We start from the raw sequence: 14,224 nt of genomic DNA, 5'->3' as shown, positions 1-14,224 counted from the left end.
ATCACTAAATAAACAATGTCTTTCAAATACAATATGTTTGCTCTGCAGGCAACTGACCTGTCATGGGTTCACTGTCCATTTTCGGTGCGCCTTGCGTTTTCGAAACGCTAGTTTCTTCCATTGCGTATTCCTAAATTAAATGATGTCAATTTGAACGCACAAACATTCCGAGTGACACGCTGTCAACATAAGGAATTACATAAGACTGTCAAATTTTGTTGTTGGCGTCGGCATCAATAACACTATATACGCATCACGTAACTTCCCTATGCAACGCATCACTGACTGGTCATAGACCCTGCATAGTACACCGATTTAAAGTGAAAGCGTATTCATTTATGATACATCAGAAAATCCGTGTACAATTGTTCCTTAAAACTTAATTATTGTATATTGTTCATCAGCAAATCATGACAACGGTAAAATGGTGAATAAAAGCTATGTCTACGATAAAAATAACTAATGAACCACAAAATAATGGATTTGATTTTTCGTAATTGACAGCTCATAGAGAGACGTATTAAAAAAAGCCAAACATACAACTCATGGAATAAAAATCTACACCGACTGCGCCGCCTGTTTTTATATTGACGCAGGATAGTATCAGAGAACTTCTGATAGTGATGTGTGGCGCGCAGCTTGTGTTTGTTTACATGGTAGTTTAGTAACCAATTCTAAATTATTGTTGCTTCTTTAAATATTATATTTCTGCTGAGATCTGTATTGTGAAAGACTACAACATAAACAAAGAAAATGGTGAGATCTTTTTACTTTCATGTATATTCATTTGCTGTTAGTATGCTTTAATATAATTTTTAAAATGTTTTTCAAGGGCAAATGAATTTTTCCCTGAACTGTAGCGAAACACGTTTGCGTAAATGAAAAGATAAGTCATTGTGGTGGGCATGGTTTTAGGATTTTAATGTCAGTTCATTATTATTATATATGATGCAATAATTCGCTCGGCTGCTCGCCCGTCCTGGGTGTATGAATCTCGTCGAACTCTTAAGTCTGATGTAGGATACGAAATAAAAGTCAAACACGTACGGCATCCATGATCCCTGTATTGTTTCATTAATTTATTATTGCAGAGTGGTAGCTGTTTTCCCATAGCGGTCGCACTGGGAACACTAGAAGACAGTCAGCTACAGTTCAACAACAGACGCGCAACCGTTTAGTTTCTTCTTTTATTTGTTTGTGTTTCGTAACCTGAACTTATACTAAACTTGTATATTTCATTAAAATTTTCCGCTCACCATTCCCCGATTACCATTAAAAATAAAATACATTGACAAAAAAAGCGTGCAGTGAGTGCAGCTACATTAATTGACACAAGCAAAACTAAAACACTATACCCTGAACAGGAATAGGGCATAAATAAACTGAAATATATGCGTGCTTCTTGCTTAGGAGTACACACTTTGTAGATCACAGGTGCTGAAAGACTTGTGCAAATATATTATTTTAGAAACAATGGCGCTGAAAGTGAAATAGTGCTGTATAGACAATACCCAACCTAGGATTATTCCATTACCAACAACAATAGATAGACGTGCTAAAAGTGACCAGTGTGATGCAGTGGTTGGCACTGGACTCTTACTTGGGACGAGTGTGGTTCAAGTCCCTGTTCAGTCACCCTGCTATAGGTTTTTTGTGATTTGCTAATTCGCTTCATTTGAATGTTATGGCATTTCTTTTAATAGGAGATACTTGGTTCCATCCTCAATGCTTAAGTTTAGCAAATGCTCTGTATATAAAAATCCCAGTGTCATCTAGGCATAACAAGCTTAGTATTTAGTGATGGTCCACTCCAAAAACTTGGTCAAGGTGAGCGACTGATCTGTAGTGTAGAATATCAGATCAGCTGAACCTACTGATAACCAATGTCAACTTCGTTCTGTATCATAATGATGATGTGTCAGGTGACATCGTACATTATACATGTACATTTATATTCTGCAAACCACTGTGAAGTGTCTGGCAGAAGTTACATTCCACTGTACCAGTTATTATGGTTTCTTCCTATTCCGTTCATATATGGAGTGCAGGAAGAAGGACTGTTTCAATGTCCCTGTGTGTGCTATAAATAATTTAACCTTGTCCTCATGATCCCTACAGGAGTGATTTGTAGGGAATTGTAGTATATTCCTAGAGTCATCTTTTAAAAGCAGTTCTTAAAACTTCAAAAGTAGACTTTCTTGGGATATTTTCTGCACCTCTGTTCGCATTAAACCCACTATCCACCACAGTACCTACATTTGTGACAGCTTCCATCCATTCCACACCAAAAAATCCCTCTCATATAGCCTAGCCACCTCTGGACTACGTATGCCCAGATGCAAGAACTCCCTTGCCCAGTATACTGGAAGTATCATGAAGGACCACATAGACAGGCATTACCCCCAAATCATAGTCCACCCCTTATCCTTCCTCAATGCCCAAGAATCAGCTACAAAGAAGTCTCCTCCACATCACCCATTATCACCCTGGACCGGGAGAACTGAATCACATCCTTCATCAGAGCTTTGATTAGCTACCATCGTGAAAATGAGGGACATCCTTTCCACCCCTTTCCATCGCCCACCCAACCTCCAGAACATCCTATTTCATCTCTATGCCCAACCCCAGTGCTTTGCCATGGAGACCATATCCCTCCATCTCTGAAAGCATCCATCACTGAAAGCATCCTTGTTAGACTCAAACTCTGCTGCAAAGAGTACACAGCTTTTTACGTTGGTATGTCTGCCAACCAGCTGTCCACAAGGATGTATGGCAATTGTTGGACTGTTGCCAAAAACAAAGTTGACCACCCCTGGTACAAGGTGCAGCTGAGCACAACATATGCAATTTCAATGGTTCCATCTCCATCCTTCCCTCCACCACCATCTTCTCTGAACTACACAGGTTGGAGCTATCCTTGCTACACATCCTTCACTACCATAATTGCCCTGGTCTCAATCTCAGATAACCCATTGTCCCCCCACCCTCTACGCAACATTTTTCTCTTCCTCTGTCCTACCACCCTCTCCCAATTCACATCCCCAATTCACCTCCAGTGTGTGCTGTACCCCACCGGCTCATTCACCTGTGTATCACATGTTTAGCCCGAGCACGTGACCCCTTCGCCCTCCGGCATTTCTAGATGGCAAACCAGCTGCCTTTACACATCATAATCAACACGACCTCCACTCCAACCTACCCCACTTGCCAAACTGCAGCACTGGAATTGTGGGTACATCTGGTTTAGATCTGCTTTTGAAAGGACCATTTTTTATCCCTGTGTTTTCAGCTATCGTTACGAAGAATTCATTGAATTTAGTAGTAACTGGTTAAATTTCATATAATCTTTCTCACTGGCACTGTCATGTGGGTGTTCAGTATGATTTTCCTGGCCAAGTTTATTCATTTCATGCCTAATAATGCTTTATCCATTCATAAGTTTTCCTTGTCTTGATTTTGAATTTTTTTTTACGTGGTAAGTGGTTTTTGCCTTTTCTGATAACATACTGAAGAGTTTTGTAGTGCTGTTTATAGTGCATTTATAAGTCTTTATTAGAGGTGGTATTTTGCGTTAAATAAAGCTGTCTCTGTCTTAATACAAGATATTTTGATGCCAGATGTTAACCACCCCGTTTTTCAACTTCCACTGTTAATGGCTGTGGCCTATTGTAAAGGAAGGTGGGTAAAACTTATGTATTGGACTACCCCACTCCCCCTTGCGTTTTTCAATACGGCATTGGTGTAAACATTAGGCTTCACTACTGGTCAATTTTTACCACAATCAGTGTTTTCTGCCTTCACATTCATTGGCTTCACCAACTCACAGCCAAGATTTCAAGAGCAGTCCAATACATAATTTTAACTGAAAAATGGATTCATAATGTTGTAGGGATATTTTTTTGGAAATAATTAAAATTATCACCTCTTGTGTGTTCTTGATAAACGTCTTCCCATTTTTCACCGTGTAAATTCTCTCGTAATGTAACTGAGACGCCATTTATAATTATGTGAAATTTTACTTTTCCTGTCTTAGTTGAACCTGATTGATGGGGATACTTTATTACTGCCATTTGGCCATCATGATCTGATAAACATATCTCCTATTTTCTAATTGAAAATGTTGATGTGGTCATCAAACCAAAATGCAAATCAGTAACAGTGGTGCTCTCAATCGGAATTGTCCAAGATTAAATGTGTATTGAACTCTCCACATATGATCACTTCCCAGTTATTTGTACAAAGTCTCATTAGGACTACTCCTGATTGCTTAATGAAGCTTTAAACATTTCCTGTTGTCTACTATAAACTGTATGTTTCCAGTTCTGTCACTGAAGTACAGCACTTGAATAGCTGTTGAATGCAGTATTCACTGACATCTACGGCCTGGGACTCGATTCCCATTTTTGTGTATAATGCCGCTCCCCTTTTCCTCATATAATGCCTGCAGTAATAAGACAATATGTATCCATCTGCATACATCAGTTCAGTTTCTGTGACTTTCAAATGATGATTTGTTGGGCATAACACATCTGTAGAAATACCTTCAGGATTTTCAGTGTCCTGTAGTGAAATGAGAAGCTCATTTTTCTTACTGAACAAGCTTCTTATGTTATGTAGAAAAATACAAATATATTGTAATTGTTAACGTCTGTGCTGTCCAAACTGCTGTTTTTCGTTTCTAAATTTATTGTTGCACCTGTGTGTGTAGTTATTTAGCAGCTCTGTCTTTTGGAAACATTTGCACTGAAAACCACCTAATTAAAATATTGGAAATCATAGGGATTGGACACAAAGTGTTTTGGTTATGCTGAATGCTTCCAGAAGTGGAGTCATGCAAGTATCCTCTTATGGGAAGCATTTAGGTGTAGACCACGCCGTATGTGATACGATCGTGTGAGGGGTGACGCATCCGTCACACCCACATGTGATCACGCTAATCTGGTGAGTGACTTAGAAAAAACTATACACATTCAACAAAACACTTCATCCAGGGCTAATCGTATCACTCAAGGATTGACGCAACCATGTGTACAGCATTCCCAGTCATGTACCTGATATTATCTTCTGTTGTGTAGTTAAGGTTTTGGTCCAAATTGTTTGCAGCACTCCCAATAACCCCTACATCATCTTCTTTATCAAGTCTTCCCGCCACGCACCGTATGGTGGATTGCGGAGTATGTATGTAGATGTAGATGTAGAATCTAAATTTCAGTTGATATCACTGAGTTCTGCACGTAGTGTAAAAATATTAGTTACTTAGTGTTTATTACCCAGAGAGTTCTCCACTAGTTCAGATACTCCCCTCCCATGACTACTACGTCAGTCCGAAGAGCAATTTAAAAAAAAAAAGATACATTGCTTTTAATGTACAAGATCTTAAAAGTCTTCAAAGTATGTTCCTTCAGCTCTATACATTGCTGCCACTGCTTCGCAAGTCTGCTTAGACTACCCGGAAGGCACACAAAGGAAAACTCCTTGAAACAGTGTGTTGGCGTCTCTTTTACCCTCTCCCTCAACCTTTGATGGTCTTTCAAGTATCTCTTTATCCTCAGAAACAAAAAGGAGTTCAGTGGTGTCTATTCAGGGCTGTATAGCAGCTGAGGCAGCATTGCCACACTGTTTTTGGTGTGAAATTACTACACTAGGTCAGTGTGGTTGAAACATTGTTGTGATGCAAAATCCAGTTGTCTGTTACATCTTTCCTGATGCATGTCACCCTATCACACATCACTGTGAGGACTTGAGAGTGAAAATAGCTGTTAACAGTTTGTACTTGGGGCACAAATTCACTATGAATCACACCTTAGGAGTCAAAAAAAAAAAAAAAAAAGTGAGCATTGTCTTAACCTTGGATTTGTTTAAGTAGGCTTACCCCAGATAAATTTTGTGTCAGAAAGTTATTCCACTTATTGAACAACAGTGTGATATTGATGCAGTAGCTGCCAGAATATCACCAATCTGATATTTACTGTATGCAACTTTATTCATAAGTATGATGTGTGCCTTGTTTTGATTTTGTAACACAGTGTAGTAGTATGCCATTTTTATTTAACAAAAGTGCCTGCCGAGGTACTGTCAAAATGGACGAGCGTGGAAACTGTCACAGAATTGACCGGAAAAATGGGAATTAGTTTGTGCAATGTCAGCATTGTTTTCACGTTGGATGTAATGTTACACGGTACAGTCACATTAATGAGACCATCTCCTATATTCCATGTCAGTGCACAATAACCAATTACAGATGGCAGGTGATAGTACTAGCAGTGGTTAGCAGTAAGGGAGGGTATACAGGGTGGTCCAAATATCTCCCGAAATAAGCGTCAAACGAAAAAACTACAAAGAAAGAAACTAGTCTAGCTTGAAGGGGGAAACCAGATGGAGCTGTGGTTGGCTCGCTAGATGGCGCTGCCATAGGTCAGACGGATATCAACTGCATTTTTTTTAAATAGGACCCCCATTTTTATTACATATTCGTGTAGTACATAAAGAAATATGAATGTTTTAGTTGGACCACTTTTTTTGCTTTGTGATAGATGGCGCTGTAATAGTCACAAACATATGGCTCACAATTTTAGGTGAACAGTTGGTAACAGGTAGGTTTTTTAAATTAAAATACAGAACGTAGGTACGTTTGAACATTTTATTTCGGTTGTTCTAATGTGATACATGTACCTTTGTGAACTTATCATTTCTGAGAACCCATGCTGTTACAGCGTGATTACCTGTAAGTACCACATTAATGCAATAAATGCTCAAAATTATGTCCATCAATCTCAATGCATTTAACAATACGTGTAATAACATTCCTCTCAACAGCAAGTAGTTCGCCTTCCGTAATGTTTGCACATGGATTGACAATGTGCTGACGCATGTTGTCAGGCGTTGTCAGATGCATGTTGTCAGTGGATCACAATAGCAAATATCCTTCAACTTTCCCCACAGAAAGAAATCCGGGCATGTCAGGTCCGGTGAACGTGCGGGCCATGGTATGGTGCTTCGACGACCAATCCACCTGTCACGAAATATGCTATTCAATACTGCTTCAACCGCACGCGAGCTATGTGCCAGTCATCCATCGTGTTGGAAGGACATCGCCATTCTGTCATGCAGTGAAACATCTTGTAGTAACATCGGTAGAACATTACGTAGTAAATCAGCTTACATTGCACCATTTAGATTGCCATCTATAAAATGGGGGTCAATTATCCTTCCTCCCACAATGCTGCACTGCACATTAACCCACCAAGGTCGCTGATGTTCCACTTGTCGCAGCCATCGTGGATTTTCCGTTGCCCAATAGTGCATATTATGCCGGTTTACGTTACCGCTGTTGGTGAATGATGCTTCGTCGCTAAATAGAACGCATGCAAAAAATCTGTCATTGTCCCGTAGTTTCTCTTGTGCCCAGTGGCAGAACTGTACATGACGTTCAAAGTCGTCACCATGCAATTCCTGATGCATAGAAATATGGTATGGGTGCAATTGATGTTGATGTAGCATTCTCATCACTGAAATTTTTGAGATTCCCGATTCTTGCACAATTTGTCTGCTACTGATGTGCAGATTAGCCATGACAGCAGCTAAAACACCTACTTGGGCATCATAATTTGTTGCAGGTCGTGGTTGAGGTTTAACATGTGGCTGAACGCTTCCTGTTTCCTTAAATAACATAACTATCCGGCGAACGGTCCAGACACTTGGATGATGTCGTCCAGGCTACCGAGCAGCATACATAGCACACCTCCATTGGGCATTTTGATCACAGTAATTATACATCAACACGATATCGACCTTTCCCGCAATTGGTAAATGGTCCATTTTAACACGGGTAATGTATCACGAAGCAAATACCGTCCGCACTGGTGGAGTGTTACGTGATACCACGTACTTATACGTTTGTGACTATTACAGCGCCATCTATCACAAAGCGAAAAAAGTGGTCCAACTAAATCGTTCATATTTCTTAACGTACTACACGAGTATGTAATAAAAAATGGGGGTCCCTATTTAAAAAACGCAGTCGATATCTGTTTGACCTATGGCAGCGCCATCTAGCGGGCCAACCATAGCGCCATCTGGTTTTCGCCTTAAAGCTAGACAAGTTTCGTTTTTTGTAATTTTTTTTTTTTTTTTTTTTTTTTTTTTTTTTTTTTTTTTGGTTTGACACTTATTTCCCGTGATATTTGGCCCAGTCACTATCAATGGACCACCCTGTATAAAGCATGTCGAGTTCACGCGCAAGACAGTGCAATCATTGTCGTAGTGCAGAAATGGAGCGATTTATCTGATGTCTGAAGGGGCACGATTGTTGACTTTTGAGCCAAGGGTGAAACATTTCCAAAACAGCTAAGTTTGGAAACTGTTTGCATGACACCATGCATCGCTGATTTAGGTTGTTTTGGGAAGTATTATGGAAAAGGTGATGATGTAATAGTAGTAGGAGGTGCTGGTAACAGTTTGGACTGTAACCTTAATTATACAGTTGAGGGTGACATCAGGCACACCACTAACAATGTTCCTTACACGTAGCGTGGAGATCTTGTCGCATTTTGAGCATTATGACAAGCTGTGGATGAAGCATTCTTCAGCACGAAGCCTCGGCATCTTTCACGCCTTCAATAAAATCTTCTCGGCTCGTAAGCTGTGTCACTCCGAATCAAATACTCGAGCCTTCAATAGCTGTCTCTGCCGTCATCATCACGAGATAAAATTGCTGACTGCCAGGGCTGTGTGGTGCTCTAATATAGGTACAAAGGCAGCGCCTAGAATCTTCCAGAGAGGGCCAAAGTGACACGTGTACGGAAGCAAGCCGGGCAGCTCGTATCAGTTCTGTCCCACCACAGGACCGAATGACATCACGTGGCACGAGGGAGCGGTAACGCGTTTGAAACTGCCGCCCGTACCTTCCTTCGAGTGTCGGGCCTGTGTCTTCGCTTGCATTCGATATCCAAAGCCGGTCCTCGTGTGCTACTAAGTGTATGTCGCTGCCTTCCCTTAAAATTGTTGCTGTTTATTCTAATTTTGCATGTTGCTCGTATAGCAAAATCCCAATACGATGGTGTTTGAGTCAAAACTTTTGTGTTCTCTCGTAGTATTTTATTCCCATTTTGTAGACAGTGGTCAAGTTCCCTTTGTCTAATATGTTGTGAATGCTCTGCACAATGATCAAGAAAGTGCGAATTGTTAGTGCTTTGTAAATATTACATACAATCCTGTTGGAAGAACATCCACAACTGAGCATTATAGCAGAGGTTGAAAACACCGCTTCAGTTGTAAATTTCTTTATTTTCACACGCTCATAGGCAGCACACCGCACATGGTACACGTGGTGCTCGTAGACCACAGCACAGCCATGACGCTTGAAGATGGGTTTATAACAGTCCAAAACCGGTCGTGTGAAAATAAAGAAATTTACAACTGAAGTGGTATTTTCAACCTCTGCTATGTAAATACTGCCATTTTCACAGGGGACACCATACACACTAGGAACTCAAAGACCTATGTTGTCTTTAATGGAGCATAACATATCTCTTATCTGTGAGGTCAGAACACAGGTCTCAGCCTGTGTCTCTTCAGCACGTGTATTACCCTGCTAGTCATCGTGTTTATATAAGAAAACTATTTGCACTGTTGCTGAGTGTTGTGCAGGACGTTCTCAACATATTAAACAAAGGGAACTTTAAATGTTGTCTGTGGATGAACATTACCTAGAAACCAGCCATGAATTACATGGAGAAAAGATGAAAATTTTGCCACAGTCATTATCATATTGGGCATCTTCTATAAAGGAAGAGTCTACAGTTAAAATAAACAGCAACAATTTTAACAGCGACCAGGTGTACACCCTCGGTAGGGGCGGAGCAGGCTTTAGTCATCAGACAGAAAGAAAGACAGAGGACTGATGCTTCTGGAGAAGTGAGAGTCGCCATTTTCAACGTGGCAGCAGTCCGTGGCATCACGGTGATGTTATTCGGTCTTGTAGTGCGACGGAGATGCTACAAGCTGCCCAACTTGCCTCTAGTGCACTCTCTGCAAGATTCCAGATGTTGCTTTTGTGTCTTTATAAACAGAACAATGTGCCGGTCCGAGCAGTCAGTGATTTTAATTCTTGATGACTATGGCGGAGACAGTTATCGAAAGCTCGAGTACTTTATTCAATGTGACGCGGCTTGTAAACTGAAAAAATTTCATTCTTCAGAATATCGTAATCTTATTGTAGGGACAAGGGCTGTCCTCTGAGCAAGTCACCGAAGCTTTCAATGACCTAGATTAAAAGTCCACGCTACTCAAATTCCTTTGTATTTGGTATAGCACTTGGTGCATGTACTGAGTACCTTTTAATAGTCTATAAAGAGGCACCTGCTCAAACGTGGCATCAGTTCAACAAAACCGGACAGTAGCAGCGTCTCACCTGACTGTGACGATTGGTTGAACCATCAAAATATTGTGGCAGTTTTGACTTGTAAATCCGGATGCAAACCCGAGTAGAGTACAGTAGAGTCTCGATAGTTCGAGGTGAACGGGAGCGGGACCACCTCGAGCAGCTGGAAACTCGGACTATCGAAATTTATATGGAAAAAAGAAATAAAACAATAATGAAAAGAATTAACCACATCAACAGTGCCTCATTTGTGTTTTCCAAACTCTGACTTCTTTATAGCCTTTTGGTTAAAAGATCCTCCATAGCATTTCTTTCAGGGAAACTGTTCCAATATAAGTCGGTTTCTTCACCAGTCACCAATAGTAACTTTGCCGACACTGTATTTGAGAGCAAGCTTCTTTTATTGATTCTCCTTTCTCAGGTCATCTCAGTGTCTGTAACTAAACATTTAAAGTCACAAATTTCCTATCAGTTGTTACATCGCTCATTTATAGGTGTACAAACAGAAACAATCAATAAAGAGAATGAAACAGTACTGTGCTGTGCTGACAATGAGAAACCCAAAACAGTACTTCCAGCAAGAGATTTGCCTGTGTAAACTATCAAAAACCAGGAGAAGCATGTGCGTGGAGCCACTGGCACCGACAAAACCAAGAGGAGTGAGTGTTTTGATATACGAGCAGGTGGGGGAAACGGATCTAGGATTGATATACTGGACAGCCTATTTTTTCTTGTTTCTTTTTATTATTATTTTTATTTTTTACAAGGCTCAGATTTATGGGAAATTATGAGATGTGAAATATCAAGACTACTGTATCATAATACTAGGTCACCTGTGAGCGAGAGGCATTTGGATTTGATCCAAGTCTTTTGATACCCTAATCTAATTCTGTTAAGGCTATTGTTCTGACTAGTTTCCTTATGCTACCTCAGTTATTATTAAGTTCAGTTTCTTACTCTTAATTATAATTTAAATGTTCATAAACTCTGACATTCCAGAGTTTCGCAACGAAGCACCTGCAGGAACAGCGCAGGCTGAAGGAGGTTAGCGCCCTCCAGACTATGGCACAGCTCGAGGCTATAGAGGCTGAGAGGATGAAGATGGACCTCCGGGCCGAGGGGCGGCAGACGTTGCAGAAGCTGCGCATCGCCAAGTGGGAAGCCGAAAAGGAAGAGCGGATCGGCAAGGTGAACATAAATGTGTCCTACATTCCAGATTTTAGAGATGATAATTCTTCAACAATTATCTAGTGGGAAACCATTAAATGATTTATTATTAGATAGGAACAGCAGCATAATAAGATTGTTTACTAATGCTGCTGCTGTTGTCTACAGGGCAGTATTATCATTTGACAGTCGTGAGGAGATACAGAAAGACGTGGACAAAATTTTCATTGGTATAAGGAACAGTGACTTCATTTAAAAAGAGATAATCCCTAAAAATTGTTTTGCAAAATAATCAACAAAGCATGGGCTATCGTTCAGGAAAAAAAATTTAACGGAGTTTTTTGCTCCTTTGTTATTTTTTGTTTTTCTAATAAATAATAGTCTTCAATTATTTTTTTTTTTTTTGAGAATATAAAATATGCCATAGGAATTTCAATGGTCTTGAGTAATATACTTTCGAACTAGCTGAAGTTATAAGTGGTTAATCTTATAACAGAGACAGGTTGTCCCGGCATTATTTTAAAAAAGTTCAAGTTAGTTAAATTTTTTAAAACTACACAACATACTAGAGACGACATTAACAGCTGCAACTTTCTTTAATAGAGCACATACACTCCTCTGAAAATTGGCTAGTTCTTCTAGTAGATGTTTTAGGACATTCGACAACAGCAAGTACGTGAGGAATGGGAACTGGGCAAATATCCTCCCATTAGTGCCAGTGAAATGGCGCTTAATATACTTTGTGTTAACACTGTGCAATATAATTCTGTTATAGTAGTGATATTAATGATAAAATAACCTAAAACATTTATCATAAGACTTTCTCTTGAGTCAGTCTGCACTGGAGTTAGAGGAGTTGTCCAACAAAAAGTTATTTAGTTCAATCTTAAAATTGCATGTTATGTAGAAGACCTTCATCACTATCTAAAAAAATTGTATGTTATGTAGAAGACCATCATCATTATCTAAAAGGTTGTCAAGTCAGAATACATAAGTCTCCACGTATCTGACTTCTTTCTGTACTGATGTTAAGCCCTTCAAGTTTTTAATGCTAGTATTATATTTTTGCTTTGCACTTCTTTTCAGAATAGAGAATTATTGGTATTGACAATGGACATAAACAGATATATGTGTTGTGAAACAGTATTCAAAGTACCAAATTTTTTTGAAGATATCTGTGAAGGATGTTCTAGAATTATCACCAGACACAATTCAACTAACGCACTTCTGTATTCCAAAAATCCTATTCTCATTAGTCAAGTGCAGGATGTTCTAGAATTAGCACCAGGCATAATTCACTAGCATGCTTCTGTATTACGAAAATCCTATTTTCATAAGCTCAATTTCCACAGAAATAAGATTTTGTTTAGTGAATGGAAAAACAGAGAATAAAATAGTTTTTTTCTATTTTGAAAATTACCTATAGCAGGAATCATGCATACTACAAATGTAGCTGGACTGAGTGGCATATTCTAGGGTGTGGGTTTCCTGATTATGAGTGTCATTTTAGTCTGAACACTGAATCCTTGGTGCACTGTGGCAAACATGTTATTAGAATGTGACATTGGGTTGTAATGATTGCAGTCGTCTTAGTAATGTAAAAATAATGTGTCTCAATTGCAAATTAGTTTTATTAACATATGACTGGTTTCAGTGCTGTACGCACGATCGTCAGATATAAAATTGCGGAATAGCTCCTAATATCGTGTCAGACCACCTTTTGCCCGGCATAGCACAGCAACTTGACGCAGCGAGGATTCAAATAATCATTGTAAGTCGCCTGCAGAAATATTGAACCATGCTGCCGTTCATAATTGTGCAGGATTTTATGTACAAAATGACCTCTCAATTAGTTCCATGAATGTTTGGCAAGATTCATGTCAGATGATTGAGGAGGCCATATTGTTTGCTCATACTGTCCAGAACGTTTTGTGCAAATAATTGTGGCTCGGTTACAAGGCGCATTTTCATCCATAACATGAAGTCCATATATGGCTGCAAATGGTCTCCAAGTAGCCGAACATAACTAATTTCAGTCAATGATTGGTTCAGTTGAACCAGAGGACTCAGCCCATTCCATGTAAACACAGCCCACACCGTTACGGAGCTATCACCGATGTGCACAGTGCCTTTGTTGACAACTTGGGTCCGTGGCTTCGTGGGGTCTGTGCCACACTCGAAATCTAGCATGATCCCTTACCAACTGAATTTGGGACACATCTGACCGTGCCACAGCTTTCCAGTCATTTAGGATCCAACCGATGTGCTCACGAGCCCAGGACAGGTGCTGTACGAGATGTCATGCTGTTAGCGAAGGCACTCGCATCAGTCGTCTGCTGCCATAGTCCATTAATGCCAGATTTTGCGCACTGTCAATGTTCATCATGTATCCCACATTAATTTCTGTGTTTATGTTACACTGTGTTGCTTGTCTGTTAGCACTGACAACTCTGTGCAAATACTGCTTCTCTTGGTCGTTAAGTGAAGGCTGTTGACCACTGTCTTGTCTGTGGTGAGAGGTAATACCTTAAATTTGATGTTCTCGGCACACTCTCGACGATGTGAATGTCGAAATACTAACTTCCCTAACGATTTCTGAAATGGAATATCCCATGCATCTAACTCCATCCCATTTTCAAAGTCTCTTAATTCCCGTTGTGTGGCCATAATCATATT

General features: G+C 39.9%; 2 protein-coding genes across 3 annotated transcripts in view; one reads left to right on the top strand and one right to left on the bottom strand.

The window, feature by feature from the left end:
- The window catches only part of LOC126214862 (TBC1 domain family member 5), a 159,224-nt gene extending 158,712 nt beyond the window's left edge, over window positions 1–512 (bottom strand). Inside the window, exon 1 of the mRNA XM_049941499.1 lies at window positions 58–512. Coding sequence (XP_049797456.1) covers window positions 58–121 — 64 coding nt within the window. The 5' untranslated portion in view covers window positions 122–512. The remainder of the gene's footprint in view (window positions 1–57) is intronic.
- LOC126214863 (meiosis-specific nuclear structural protein 1-like) overlaps window positions 304–14,224 on the top strand; it is a 94,943-nt gene continuing 81,022 nt past the window's right edge. Inside the window, exons 1-2 of one of the 2 annotated variants that reach the window (XM_049941501.1) lie at window positions 304–427; window positions 11,381–11,569. In XM_049941501.1, coding sequence (XP_049797458.1) covers window positions 425–427; window positions 11,381–11,569 — 192 coding nt within the window. In that variant the 5' untranslated portion in view covers window positions 304–424. Of the gene's footprint in view, window positions 428–510; window positions 757–11,380; window positions 11,570–14,224 lie in introns of those variants that run through there. The other variant, XM_049941500.1, reaches the window with a different exon arrangement.

This window comes from Schistocerca nitens, chromosome 12, assembly GCF_023898315.1.
Source record: "Schistocerca nitens isolate TAMUIC-IGC-003100 chromosome 12, iqSchNite1.1, whole genome shotgun sequence".
Taxonomy (NCBI): domain Eukaryota; kingdom Metazoa; phylum Arthropoda; class Insecta; order Orthoptera; family Acrididae; genus Schistocerca; species Schistocerca nitens.
The sequence above is the reverse complement of the archived record's forward strand: the minus strand, read 5'-3'. Positions and strand labels throughout refer to the sequence as shown.